General features: G+C 36.6%; 2 protein-coding genes across 2 annotated transcripts; both read left to right on the forward strand.

Moving 5' to 3' along the window:
• Positions 1 to 1750: 1750 nt before the first annotated feature.
• On the forward strand, positions 1751 to 11251 carry LOC148878690 (CCT motif family protein). Its single transcript, XM_088958681.1, has 6 exons — positions 1751 to 1869; positions 1965 to 2060; positions 8038 to 8793; positions 9548 to 9730; positions 10493 to 10618; positions 10928 to 11251. Exons 2-6 carry the CDS (start codon positions 2016 to 2018, stop codon positions 11039 to 11041), a joined length of 1224 nt encoding a protein of 407 aa, XP_088814807.1. The 5' UTR covers positions 1751 to 1869; positions 1965 to 2015; the 3' UTR covers positions 11042 to 11251.
• A 1031-nt stretch (positions 11252 to 12282) lies between these two features.
• On the forward strand, positions 12283 to 12762 carry LOC148878691 (uncharacterized). Its single transcript, XM_088973102.1, has one exon. It carries the CDS (start codon positions 12283 to 12285, stop codon positions 12760 to 12762), a length of 480 nt encoding a protein of 159 aa, XP_088829228.1.
• Positions 12763 to 15851: the final 3089 nt, after the last annotated feature.

Genomic DNA, 15851 nt, shown 5'->3' on the forward strand with positions numbered 1-15851 from the left:
CCTGGATGAGTAAGAAACAATGTGTTGTTTCTCGTTCTAATGCTGAAGTTGGATATAGATCTATGGCTAATGGTGTGGATGAAATTCTATGGCTAAAGTCATTCTTTGAGGAGTTGGGTATTGCTTATGAGAAGCCTTTAATGTTGTATTGTGATAATTAGGCTGCTATTAATATAGCTCATAATCCGGTACAACATGACAGAATTAAGCATATTGAAGTAGACCGACATTTTGTCAGAGAAAGGGTTTCATCTCAAGAAGTGTCTTCCATATACCTCCAGCATGCAATTCATAAATCTTCTCACCAAGGTTGTTCCAAGGAAGAAGTTAGAGGCAAACCTATGCAAGTTAGGAATGACAAATATCTATTCTCAACTTGATGGGGAGTGTAGAGAACACTGATGTGGTCTCCACTGTGTTCGTATGGCAACATATTTCTGTTAGTTATGTCAGTGTTAGTTGGTAGTTATTTCAGCTTTATTATTTGTTTATTTTCCATGTAAGCAATAAGGACAATTCAGCCCTTTTAAGAGTAGGTCGGCTGATGTCAAGACCAATCCTCTCTCTTTTCCAAAATCTCTTCGTGTGCTCCTTCTCTTCTTCTTCTCTTATGAAATTTCTTCATTCTTTTTCTTTTGAATTCAAGATTGACTGTAGTCTTGATCGACTACTATAGTTAAATAATAAATATTTAAAAACAAATAAAAAAGTACAAGTAATCAAAAGAATATATAAAAAATTATATATTAATTATGTCAAACAAAAATTAAGTGTGATAAGTAAAAATTATTTATATAATGTAGATGAAATATGTAATTTAAAGTTGATCCAAAAGCAAAGCTATTTTCTTATTTAAATGATGGGCCAATGATCTAACTTTTCAAAGAAATTCATGATGTCATAATTGAATAATAAATATTTAAAAAAAGAGTGAGCACAAAAAATAAAAAGTATAGAATATTGTCAAAGACACTTGGGAGCATTTCTAATGTTATATAATCATCATATTAAATAATAATAATAATAATAATTGTAATTTAAAATTTAAAAAAATTTGCACATGCACATTTAGTACAAGTATTTAAGTTTACTTTTAGTCATATTTATTAATTTTTAATTTATATATTAATTATGATATATCTAAAATTCAAGTAATTAATATGAAAAAAAAATCATATATACAACACACGTTTAATTACTAATACAAATAAATGCACATGTTTAATTACTAGTAAAAATAAACGCACATGTACAAATAAATCGGCGAGCAAATGGTTTGTGGGTTGATCAATTCAATTATCAGGGTTTCAGCTGGTCTGTTATTAACCAATGAAACCCCCTATGGAAATAAATGCTTGGTGACAAGTAAGCAAATGTGCCGAGAAGCTAGGTCAATTCAATTTCAGCTGGTCCTTTAAGCAATGAAACCTCCCATCGAGATGATTGGTGACAAGTCAGCAAATCTAATGCCGAGAAGCTTGGTCAATTCATATTTCAGCTTGCCGGTTAACCGATGAAATCCTCTATCGAGATGCTTGGTGACAAGTCAGCAAAATATGCCATCTCAGCAAATACTAGTACAGTTGTCAAAGTTCTTTGGTTGTCATAGGTCAGGTCATGCTGTCCTAACTAAAGGGAACTCGCGGCTCCCCTTGCTCATCGGAATCCGCCCCTTGAGTTGCAGGGTGACGACATGGAGTTCTGAACCCAAAATCTTATATAACTAATTAAACCCCCTCCATGCATCTTCCTCGTTAACGTCCACAGAGATGAGAAAACAGACAAAAGAACGAGAGAAAAGGAAAAAGTTTATCTATTCCGACCTGTCTGATACACGTCTATGTGTTCCTTTTGTTTGTTTAACTAAAGGTGTCGTTCGTTTTATCTTGCTTATTCTTGTTTCAGTATAAAGAATTCGTGCTAGAATGAAAACATGAATGTTCCTGAACTACCATTTCCTCTAGTTCTGTTAGAGAATAAAGGGCTGGAGTTTTGCGTACTCTCGAAAAGAAACGATGCTACAGGACATGATTCATCCACCGGAGCAACAGCTTCCAATCGTAAGCTTTCTAATCCCTGAAACTTTTTCATCTTTCTGTAGATTTTGGGGTGCAATTATCCATGTAATGCTTTGAGTTTGAGAGAGTTAAGTCTTTTTTTTTTTTTAATTTATTTGGTCTGTTTTCTCATTTCTTATATTCATCTATTTGGGTTTCTTATTATTTTTCTGAACGGAAACAATTTCATCTTTCTGGTTTTAGTCTGTTTTTTTTACAATTCCAAAATGTTTGTTTTCCGAAGCTTCTCCCTTTCACACTCAACCTATTTCATGTCTCTGAACATTTTGCGGGTTTTGTTATTAGAACTTGTTTTTTCTTTCTGATGAAAGCCAATTTGCATGCATTTTCACAGTTGCTGGCCTAATAATAAGCTTGATAGAAATCTATGTTTTCCTTCCATTATTTGAGCTTGAAAAATGAACATTCTGGGTAACAGTAAGTTTGACATCAATAACTTAAAATTTCAAGCAAATCCAAGCCCTTCTGATTGACCCATCTTTTCATACAAATAATTATGCAATGTTCTGTTAGAACATATAGATCCACAATTTTTATGCTTCTTGGCTTCCATATCATTTCATACAAGAAACTAATGAATTCAAACCTCAGGCTCTCCAGTCATGCAAGTATCAGGTTGAATTAATGTTCTTCTTCAATCCCAAGTTCAAAGCTTACCCATTAAAAGTACAGTTGCTTGGTCATTTTTCAAAAGTAATATGATGCTTCATTTTTCCTCGACTGTTATGAATTCTTTGATTGAACCCTGAAGAAGAAACTTTCAGACTCTGGTTTAATTTCATAGACCATGGCTCTTCCTCTCAAACTTATAGCCTAAGCTTTCCAAATTTGATCCTTAATTCGACTAGATTTCAATAAAGATATCTCTAAAAGCACTCAACAGGGTATAGTATAAAGGGTGAAATGACGTTAAATTCCCATTGATTTTCCGCAACTTTTCTTTTAGCTATTTTGGATTGTTTTCCTTAAACAAGAACAGCACATTGTGAGTCTCTTTTCCTTGATGTTGATATTGTAATTTCTATTTAGTAGGTTCCTAACTCCCAACATGTCACATGGTGCGCAGTACCACCCCATATTCTTTATTTTTTCACTTGCACGTATTTGACAAAAAACATCTATGAAGAAACCATCCTACTTCAGAGAATTTGTGCCTTTTGCTTGTATGTAATCTCAAAAAAGCTCGGTGCTTATAAATCACTGCATACACAAACACAGAAGTTGGCAAGCCCACTTATGGTTCCCATATATGTTTTCATCTTATATATTATTTCAACCGTTTCCTAGAAGCTATCTTTTTTAATACTATTTCAGTATTTTGGATATATATATGTATTATGTATGTATGTATGAAATGCAGGTCTAGAGGTATGAATCCTTCATGTTATGGGTGCAATTGGGGCACTCAATTTGAACAATTTGCACTGCATTGGACCTGGGCCCTTTAAATTTTAACAAATGCTCAACAGAAATTAAAAATGCTTAATAATTTTTTAATATTTTGCAAATTTTGAGCGAATGAATGACAAACACTAGAGGCTCATACGGGTTTTTTTTTTTTTTTTCCATAGCCAAAATGTTGTAAAAGATCTATCACACCATACTTTTTTTTACTGGTATTACGTAGTACACATTTTAGAGGGGACTTAGGGCTGCGGACAGAGCAGTGTAGGTTTGATCCCATTTAATGTAACCTTTTTCGGAGAATGACTGATCAGTCCAAGTCAGAATTTTTTAGCCCCACCGTATAGGGGGATGAATCCTGACCGTGAATTGATGCCAAATTCTGCATTGGGTTTATAGGGGATGAATCCTGACCGTATAGCAGGATGCGGTTTATAGGGGGAGGGGCTACTAGTAGACTATAGGGGATGCAATTGAGAATTCTGCATTGGGTTGCAGTGTATTTATCCCAATTTTTTTTTTGGACTGACCCACCATGTACTTAACTTAGGTCGTGTTCCTTCTCTTCTGTTGGCGATGGCCATAACTTGTAGGGGTGGCGATGTTGACCCCAACCCATCTGACCCACCCAACCCAATTGCTTAAGAACCTACCAATAGCTACCCATTAAGATGCGGGTCATTATGGGTCAAGTCACCCATTTGGGTCAGGTGAAGAGGATCAGGGTGGGGTTGGGTCGAGGGTACCCATTGTCGAGGGAAGGGTCAAAAAGGTCAAGGTGGAGTCTCTATTATGCTAATTGCCAGGCTGAGGGGAGAAAGTTTGGCTGTTGTTCTCAATGATAGTGATCAAAACCATCGATGATTTTCTCCCTTCTCCCTTCTCCCTTCTCTCTCTCTCTCTCTCTCTCTCTCTCTTTCCTTCTTCTTCTTCTTCTTCCTAGGTTTGTATAGCAAATAGGGATGCAAACAGACTGGATCAGATTTGAATTAGGGTATATTTGAATCCATTCCAATACACCAAAGATCTGATCAAATCTCATAAATATTGATTCGAATTCGGCTCCGGTCAAGATGTCCAATATATGAATCTCATCCGATCCAATTTAATTTTTAACAAAATTAATAAGTTATTAAAAGGAAAAGAAAATACAATAAAAATAATATATTTATAAATACCATATATATTATATATAAATAAATAAAATAATATATATCAAATCTGGGCAGATTTTTAATCAGATCCAATCATCTGATCTAATCCAATCCAAAAATCTGAAATATGGATATCCGAATCCAACAAAATAGGATCAGAGTTCAGATCGGATCGAACCATGATCTGATCCATTTGCATCCCTAATAACATATCTTTGTATGCTCTTTTCTGCCATGGTAGAACAAATGGTAGGTTCATTAGATCTAGTTCAAACCCAGATTTGTGTTCATCGTCTTCCTCTATTTAAGATATGGTAAAGATAGATCTGGGTTCACAAACACAGATTTACTAAAGAGGTCGCTCTAGATAGGGTTGAAACCTTCATTGTCTTCCTCTCTGAAGACAAATTTGGGTTTGCAAAATAGATCCACAATTGAGGTCACACTAGATCTGGTTCAAACCTTCAATGTCTTCCTCTATGAAGACAAATTTGGGTTCACAAAATAGATCCATGGCAAAGGTCACACTACATCTGGCTCAAACGTTCATCGTCCTCTCCTGTGGAGACAGATTTTGGTTCATAAAATAGATCCACAATAGAGGTCACACTACATGTGGTTCAAACCTTCATCGTCTTCCTCTGTGAAGACAAATCTGTTCGCAAAACATATCCACCATAGAGATCGCAATAGATGTAGATCAAACCAAAATTTGTTTTCATCTTCTTTCTCTATGAAGACAAGTCTGGGTTCGCCACCTGTAAAGAAGATGGAATTAGATATATTTTCTCAAAATTTCTTATATTTTCCTACATTTTTTAAATTTTTTATTATTTTAAAAAATGATGAAAACTTATATCAAAACATTTACCAACATTTTTACATTTTAATTTTTTGTATTAAAAAATTCAAAAAATATCTATCAATTTTTGTAATTTTTCTACATTTTTTACGTTTGGTTTTCTTGTAATTTTGTTATTTATTTGCATCATTTTGTTTTACTATAATTTTTGTTATTTTTGTTGCAATTCTTTGTGTTTACAATAATTTTTGTATTTTCTTTTCGTTATATCATTTTTCTAAATGCTCCATACTTTCAGTTTTTGTAGTTTATACATTTTCCTATATTTTTTTTTATTTATTTGCAACATTTGTGTTTTCTATAAATTTTTATAATTTCTTCAGTTTTATGCAATTTCTATATTTTCATATTTTATATTTTCCTAAATTTCTTATTTTTTATATTTTTTCATTTTTTCTTCATTTTCTATGTTTTTTACAATTTTCTGTTTTTTATGTGAAATGATACTTTTCATTAAAATTTTTCCTATAATTTTTTTATGTTTTACATGAAATATATTTATCATATTCAGTATTTTTGTGCGTTTTTGTTTTTATTTGAAACTTATTTTTTGAACTTTTTATTCATTTTTATGTTTCCTGAGTTGGCATTTCTATGTTTAATGCATTTTAAATAGAGAAAATTAGAAAATATGTCACAGTTTGGGTTAGGATGGGTCATATAGGTGGATCATATGGGTGGGTCAAGGTCAAGGTGGGTTTTGACCCACTAACATCAATAAATATGGGTGGCAAATGGGTTGGTGGTTCAATATGGGTGAGCTGATACTCAATCCCCACCCCTATCAACTTGTATCCACTAGTCGGTTTCGAAGAACCAATAACTAACAGCCACGTTATGAATGTATAGGGATGACAATTTCCCCCATCCCCGACAGGGACCCAACTCCCCTGACCCAATAGGGTCAGATGGGGATTGTTTTGGTAGGGCGGGAACGGGGATGGGGGTTAATTTCAGAACATTATTTATATTAAACATATATATGATATTTATATTAAACATATATTATTTATATCAAAACATATTTAAAACATCGTTTATAATTTAAAATTTTTATTTATTTTAAGTAAATTTATTTTTCAAGAAAATACTATTATCTAAAATATTTCGGGGATTTGGATCCCTACGGGGAACCCATCCCCATTGGGGATTGAGGACGGGTATGGGGTTAATTTCAGAATCAGGGGCGGAGACGGGGAACATAATCCCCACCCCAAACCCGCCCTCTTGCCATTCCTATGAATATAATCATTTTCCAATTTCTGGTATGATATTCACAAAAAAAAAAAAAAATAAAATAAAATATTTCAATAGTTCTTAATAGGGGTGGGAGTGAAACTCAACCTGTTTATCAATCGGGTAAAAAAATTATGGGAACCAAACCCGAGCCTTATGTTGATCGGATGTTAAAAGATGGAAATAGGCAGGTTTGGGCAATCAGGATGTTGAATGTTACTACCATGTTCAACGTGTGTGCATGTGATTCTAAAGTGGTTCCTTTTATGTTTAATGTTACTACCATGCATTCTAGATGGTCAATATGGTAAGGAAAAAGAAGGGATGATTTAAAAGCCTTTCATGTTCATGTTCATTACCCTAATATGTTCATCTTTGTCCATTTGGATCTGGCTCACATGAGCACTACAGGTTAGGGTCTTATCCTGTATTGAAATAAAAGCCTTTTATTTGCTTAGGTGAGGGGCGGAGCCACGGGGACCCAAGGTAGCCATGCCCCCTATGATCCGGAATTCTATGGTCTTTCATGTAAATTTTCCCCCTCCCCAACTCCCCACCCTAATGTTGTCCCCTATAGGCCCATACATACTTGTCCCCCCTCCCCCCCTATCCAACCCCAAATGGGGCGGGTTTTCCCCCGATCTTAAATGGAGATGGGTTTAATATTAATTTTTAAAATATTCTTGATTGTCCTTAAATTCAAAAAAAAAAAAAAAAAACTAGAATCCCATAATCACATTTCCAAAATATCCCTAAATTCTCATAATCTTATTTTTAAAATACCCTTATGATTTGATATATTTTTAGGTGGTTTACTCGGGGTGAGAAAAATTTAGGAATTCCCTATCCCTAGTGGGGGAAGGGTGCCCTGGCCTGAACTGGCCCCATTGCCATTCCTAGTGAGGGGAAATGGGGTAAAAACAAAACCTTCTAAAAATAAATTAGGGGCTTCCGGTAGGATAGCTCTTAAACTGAAAGCCTAAGTCATGAATGATACAAGTATGGTCCACTAGATAGCATTTACTTAAACAGTCCACAGTGATGAAAGTAGGTACCAGTGTTTGAAGCAAGAAATGAGATAAATTGTAGCTTTCCTAATTTCCTCATCCCAAATGGAAATTTCACCAAATACTAAAAAACAAATGAAAAAAAAAATGCTCATCAAAGTAACTGTAAGTTGTAATATTAATTCCACTTTAGATGGTGAACCAGACTAAAATCATTTATGGCTCCCAAGTGTTATTAGTGTATTAGATAAGAGAGTTTGTATATTTATATGAAGTTTGCTTTGAATGTGTTACAGGAGGATATATGCAGCCCGGTTTCCTCTCAAATTTTCGAATTTTGCGAACAAGAATTTTTCCCAGAAACTCTACAGAACTCTGATGTCTCTTCTTGTTCGAACTGTTGTTACGAAGATAATTCTTATCCCACCAATTTATGCTCTTCATTCTCTTCCATCCCTTTAGATGTAGGAAAGTTGAATATCAACAACATCAACACTCCCACCAACCCCACCACCAACACAAACAATAACTTCTCAATCATCTTCGACTCTCAAGATGAGAATGATAACGACATCTTTGCCTCCATAAGCTTCTCGCCGACATCCACATTCTCAGTACTTCCATTACTGGAAGCTCAACAGGACCAGTTCGATCTCCCATCGCTGCAAGTGCAAATCCCAGTAGCTGACTCTACTAACGGGATCTCAACATACTCTCCCGACACCTCTGTCCCACTTACTGAACCTCCATTACAGGCTGTTTTCGAAGAAGATGGCTTATCCTCGTTGCCTTCTTACGTGCGTCTGGACCCATCTTCTCCTTCTTGTTCTGTCCTTGATCCGACTACTTGTTCTATCCTTGATCCCACTATGGGATCTTTCCTGCCTGGGAATTTGAGTACAGGACTATCTGCTGATGCTTCGGGGCTGTTTGGAGGAAGTATTCTAATGGGTGCTGATCTGCAACCACAAGAATTGAAGTTTCAAGGAGACAACTGTGAGCTTTATGCTTCAACTTCACTGCAACGAGTTTACAGCTCGGGAGAGATGCAGGTATTATTACTACCAGAACATCCATGTTAGAATAACGTATTTTATATATTAAAATCACTTTCTGAGTACATGAAATCATGTAGGCTCTGTTTGGAGACTTTTAGAAATGAATGATTTCGTTGTTCTTTTGCTTTACATTTTGGAGCACAAAAGTTTACCGTATAAACTGGAATACGTTGCCAGAGATGGTGAGTACAGGATTTCTTGAATATGAACTGAACTGAACTGAATCTGTTTCTGGTGACCACAGTTCGACATGACATGTTTTGTAATACTGAAATGAAATGATTCCATTTACATGGTGTCCAAACAGTTGCTAATACACATCACATGATTTGATTATCTGCAGTGTTTTTTTGTTAAGAAGATGACGCTAAAAAATTTGCAGTGTAATTTCATTTTCACTGATATAAAAATATAGGAATGCAAATGATTTTGATTGCAAATTATAATTTATTTTAGTTTTCATCTTTCGCCTTATTTTGTTTCATTGCAGTGCATATGAAGTAAAGTAACAGGTAGAGCAGAGGAAAGTAAATTCCAAATTGAAAGTGAAACAGAATTTACATTCTTCTTATTTGCACCCCTATGCATTTGTACTAAAACAAATAAAATTGCACTACAAACAAGCAGAGCCTTAATTTAATTCTTCAGTAATCAGATCTTTTAACTCTTAATAATCATGGAAGAAAGAATAGTAGCCACAAACGTATAATTATCGTTTCTAATCTGTCTGTGTATTCACTTTTGCAAGGCCATTAATAATGATTCTACACATTTGGTGAATGGTGGTGGGGGCGCCTCTCTAACATCTGAAATCTCCACCTTTGAAGAATCCACCTACAAGGTTGGACGGCTCTCTGTTGAGGAAAGGAAAGAGAAGATACATAGGTACATGAAGAAGAGAAATGAGAGGAATTTCAGTAAGAAAATCAAGGTATCTCTCTCTCCCTCTCTCCTCTCATAATTCTTTCTTCTGCACTGTAAAATTAATGGGGGATTATTGTAGAGTTGGATCTGCATTGTTCATAATATTAAGTTGAGGAATGCTGACTAGTGCAAGGTTTTACTTGGTGTTAAATTTCGGATGCCTTGTGTAAATATTTCATGTTAACAGGATGTTTTCACTAAGGTTGTGTTTGGTTTGAGAGAAAAACTAGGGAAAGGAAGGAAAAGATAGAGGATGTTTTCACTAAGGTTGTGTTTGGTTTGAGAGAAAAACTAGGGAAAGGAAGGAAAAGATAGAGAAATCTTTACGAACCTTGTATAGTTTACCTACATTTCCCTTCCTTTCCCTACCTTTTCCTTCAAACCAAACATAGCCTAAATTAATTATCTTGTAATAGGGTCTCAAACAGATCAGATCAAATCAGATATATCTAAATCTAAATTCAATTTATTGATTTTGGTATTTGAATCGAGTCTTTACATTGAACTCAGATTAGATTTGAATATCATGTACCATTAATGAATTAAGCTAAAAATACTCAGGTTCAAATAACAGTATAAACTATGACTCTTTAATAAACATACAACACCCAAATCAATTACACACATAACGATCAGATCAGAGTGGTTTCATATTCCATCAAATTATAAGCAGATCAAATCCAAATCCAAACTCGAACAAATAGATATTGTTTGAAGCCCGATATATTTTCTAATGATTTTTTTTCATGTTTTATCATATAATGTGCAGTATGCATGCCGTAAAACTTTGGCTGATAGCAGACCTCGGGTCAGAGGAAGATTTGCAAAGAATGATGAATTGGGAGAAGCCGTGAGGCCCAATTGCAGTAATCATGAAGTCGAGGATGAAGAGGAAGTAAGATTTTCTTTATGCAATGTTAATTATGGGGGTGTTTGTCAATGTGAATAGATTAAAAAAAAACCTGCACCATCAGCAAAAATGTATTTTTTTTATATGACAATTGTTTTTGTTAAAAAAAACAAAAACAAACAAAATCATTCACATTAACATATACATCCTAAGGGGGTGTTCGACAACATGATGGGTCATCCAAACACTCTCTAATTTTGCATATAAAATTGGGAAGCAGTAAGCCATTCAGGACAGGCCACTCAAGTGAAGTTGCTTACAACTAATAATCTTTGTTCTTTTCTTTTCCTACAGATAACAGTGAAAGACGATGAGGACATGATTGATGCTTCAGATATTTATGCGCATATTAGTGGGGTGAATTCCTTCAAATGCAACTATGCTCTCCAGTCCCAGTCCTGGATGTGAATTGTGAACAACTTCACGTCGAGATATATGCATTTCTACAATTTTGGTAGACTCCTCTCCTCGACATTTCAACTGATCAGGCCATGTTTGCACGCATCCAATTCGAATAAAAGATGGAGTCATTATTGTTTTTATCTATATACGAAGGAGATAATAATGTATCAAGTGGGCATTTGGAAGCCAATTCCAACAAACTCATTTCAATCTTCATTTGCCTTGGTATTTTAATGCACACGTACACACATCATCACACCATTAAGCACTTATTGATGTTTGAGAAATAACTCCCAAATAAGTGTTTAAATAATAAGTCCAAATTTTTAACATTTTTAAGTGTTTAAACAATAACCTTGAAGCTAAAATCTCTCTCTCTCTGAACCTCCGTAGCCTTGAGGATGTCTTGGCTTTTGATTTCACTCCCAAATACCTTCAAATAGTAGGAATTGGATGAAGAGGATTCAGTAAATAAAGAAGAAAAGGTTGCAGGAGAAGAAGGAAGAGAGCTCCGGGGGAGTGAAAGAGGACTTATCAGAGCTTGGCAAAAACCATTGGCCAACAGCTATGGATTGTGGCATCCTTCCTCGCTCCTCCACCAGTTACCAACTCTTTCTCTGATGCCGTTGATTCCTCTGATTCTTCTTTCCAGACGTTTCTAGGCATTCGTAATTATTAGAAGGACATACAAGACTGTAACTTATAGTCCCAAAATTCCAGATGGTTTGAATTAGTTTATCCACGTGGACTCACTTCTTGACATCTGGAATGTATTAGTTTATCCACGTGGACTCACTTCTTGACATCTGGAATGTTCTCTAACATTATATATATATTTCTATTTCTTCTATATGAATACACATGAAGTTCTCTTCAACAAGTCAGTTCCTTTTTCAGTTACAGGTTGGTCTTCTGTTATGGTATCAGAGCGGTAGATCCATCCTGCCTGTCTCCCCTGTTTTCTTTTCTCGATTTCTTTTCTTCTTCTGTATTCTTGCATTCTTTAATGGCGAATGCCAACGTAACCACCATGGCCGAGAGCGATCCAAGATCTCCTTACTTTCTTCATCCGTCGGACAAGGGCGGTGCTTGTTTCAGCGCCACTCATCGGCGACAACTACTCGATTTGTAGGCGCGTAACGAAGAACAATCTTCAAGCGAAAAGCAAATTCTCCTTTGTAGATGGAAGTCTGTCATGTCCAGATTTGACCTCCAGTGATCATCTGGCTTGGGTAAAGTGCAATTCCATGGTGATCAGCTGGCTGTTCAATTCTGTAAGCAGAGATCTTCATGAAAGTATAGCATATATCGACACGGCTCAAGAAATATGGATAGACCTTGAGGATCTGTATTCACAGGGCAACATTCCAAGAATCCACCAACTGAAACGTGACATCGTGCTCTTGAACCAAGGTTCAATGAATGTAGCTGTATATTTTGCAAAACTGAAGCGCTTGTGGGATGAGACGTATGCCCTCATTCCTGCACCTGTCTGCATTTGCGGCGCGACCAAAGAATATGTGGCAGAAAGAGAACGAGAAAAATTGCACCAGTTTCTCATGGGATTGAATGACAACTTCAATTCTATTCGATCCAACATACTGGCTACCAAACCAGTTCCTAGAATCAATCGTGCTTATGCGCTGATCATCCAAGAAGAACGACATCAATCGGCAGTTTTGCATCTTGCTGTTCAAAATCATGAGGTTGCAGCCATGGTCATCTAGTACAAATCAGGATATCACATGCAAGATCCTAATTCTCAGTCTCGCAGCAAACTCTATTGTGATCACTGCAAAAAGAAAGGTCACACTAGGGACCGATGCTTCAAACTAGAGGGTTATCCTCCAAATTGGGATCGTAACAAGTCAAGTAAATCCAAGAAACAGAATACGCAACCTGCAGCCGCGCATGTTTCCACAACCACAGACAATTTTGCTCCTGCCTTTACACTGGATTAGTATAATCAGCTTTTGTCGCTCATTGGTCAAGGTAAGCTGCAAGCTAACACTACTAATCTTGCGGGTACTGTCACTCATACCTCATCATCTTTAAATTCCATGCACTAGATACTTGATAGTGGAGCATCAGACCACATGTCACCCTTCAATGTTAATCTCACTGCATGCTACTCCATAAATTCGCCAAAATATGTTAGTTTGCCTAATAAATCCACATTACCTGTAACACATCAAGGTTCCTGCGCGATCACACCTCAGCTCACTGTAGATCACATTCTTTGTGTTCTTGATTTCCACTTTAAACTACTTTCAATCAGCAAATTAACCTCCCAATTGAATTGTGCAGTTACTTTCTACCCTGATTTCTGTATTTTACAGGACCTAGTCTTGAAGGAGATTGGGAGGGGTAAGATGTGGAATGGAATATACTACCTTCACCCACCATCTACCACCGACATTACCCCACTGTCAACATACATGCTATGGCATCAAACCTTAGGGCATGCATCCTCTCCTCGGGTCATCACTGTTTCTGGTCATTCTCTCAATGATGCAGACCGGAGTCGTGAAATTTGCCACAAGGCGAAACTTACTAGACTTTAATTTCCAATTAGTACTACTCAGTGTATAGTACTTTTTGAATTGTTACATTATTTTCTCACTATAATGGATGATTACATTCGCAGCACACGGGTTTACCTGATGAAGCATAAAGCAAATACTCTGGTTTTCTTGGTCTCGTTTTGCCACATGGTTAAGACACAACATAATGCTACTGTAAAGTACATCAAATCAAATAATGGGACTGAATTTTTGTTTGGAGCCATGCAACAATTTTATTCACAAGCAGGGATAATACATCAATGATCATGTGTTGACACGCCCCAATAGAAATAGAATGGTGTTGCAGAACGCAAACACCAACACTTGTTGGAGGTAGCTCGTGCACTCAGATTTTAAGCCAATCTTCCAATCACATTTTGGGGTGAGTGTATACATATAGCTGCTTACAACATAAATTACACCCCGACATCCAAACTTCAAGGAAAATCTCCAGTTGAAGTGTTGCTCAACAGATCTCCTTCTTATTTCTTCTTATTTCCACTTTAAGGTTTTTGGGTGTTTATGTTTTGCTCGGGTAGCTCCACCAACTCATAACAAATTTACCACACGAGCCCGAAAGTGCATATTTGTGGGATATCTGTATACCCAAAAAGGACATCGCCTATACGATCTAGAGTCCAAAACCATATTTGTATTTAGACGTGATTTTTTATGAAACCCAATTCCCTTTTTAGCACTGCCACCCAAATCCAATTCAGCTCGTTCCCTCACCTGTCATTCCTTTACCCCAAGTGGATGTTGAATCCACCGTCATTTCACAACACTCCCATCATGATACTCCACCTGATCATACCATAGATCAGCAACCTCGGCCGTCTCGTTCTAGGTGAGCACCATCCCATTTAAAGGACTACATTTGCTCCATACCCCCATCTTTACAACAATAATCCCATGCCCTCACATCAGCATTGATTGAACCCAATAATTATACAAAAGCATCTCAAGATCCAAAGTGGCAACAGGCCATGGGCAAAGAAATTGAAGCTCTTGAGCGAAAAACGCTTGGTCCATTGTTGATCTCTCACCAGGAAAAAGAGCCATTGGTTCAAAATGGATCTACAAAATCAAACTAAAACCTGATGGTACTGTTGATCGCTACAAAGCCTGCATAGTGGCCCATGGATATACTAAAATTGAGGGGTTAGAATATCATGACACTTTTGCCCCTCATTGCCAAATTGGTAACCATGTGTTGCCTATTAACAGTTGCGGCAGCTCAAGGTTGGTCTCTTTACCAATTTGACATCAATAATGCCTTCCTTAAATGGTGATCTTCATGAGGAAGACTATATGCATATCTCACAAGGATTTGATAACAATAAGCCACACAAAGTTCGTCGCCTACAAAAGTCCCTATACAGGCTTAATCAAGTGTCAAGAATGTGGTTTGAAAAATTCACTCTTGCCCTACAAGAATATGGCTTCTCACCGTCCAATGTTAACTATTCACAATACAGAAATCAAATACCTTCATAGCAATCTTGGTGTATGTTGATGATCTTATAATCATTGGTACTCATGAGTCATGCATTCAAGAGCTGAAGGATTATCTACACTCATGCTTCATTCTCAAAGATTTGGGCCCTCTCTCTTATTTTTTGGGTATTGAGGTTCAAAGATCTACATCAGGAATTTTCTTGAGTTAGCAAAAGTACATTCACGATATTCTATAAGAAACAAACTTGCTTAACTGTAGGGATACTAAAATACCCATGGAGCAATTACCACCACTCCCTGATGACTCCAGCCCATTACTTCAAGATCCTAGACAATATAGAAGACTAGTTGGTTGACTTGTCGATTTACAAGTCAGTAGACCAGAACTGAGCTTTGCAATCAATACTTTGAGCCAATTCCTTCACAAACCTTGGCAAGTGCATATGGATGCAACTTTACGAGTCCTACGGTACTTGCAAGCCACAACATCTCATGGGCTATTTCTACCATCTACTTCTGACCTCACCCTTAAAACATTTTGGGATTCTGACTGAGCCTCATGCCCCACTACCCGACGATCAACCACGTGCTATATTACCATGCTAGGAGGATCTCTCATATCTTGAAAAAGTAAAAAGCAGAGCATGGTGTCTCGGTTATCAGCAGAGGTAGAGTATCGTGCAATAGCTGTAGCTACTTCAGAGTTGTTGTGGCTCAAACATCTCCTCCATGGTCTTGGAATCACCATCAAATGTCCCATGCATCTATATTGTGATAGTCAAGCGGCTCTCTAC

This window comes from Nelumbo lutea, chromosome 1, assembly GCF_056320005.1.
Source record: "Nelumbo lutea isolate HS-2025 chromosome 1, American lotus-T2T, whole genome shotgun sequence".
Classification (NCBI taxonomy): domain Eukaryota; kingdom Viridiplantae; phylum Streptophyta; class Magnoliopsida; order Proteales; family Nelumbonaceae; genus Nelumbo; species Nelumbo lutea.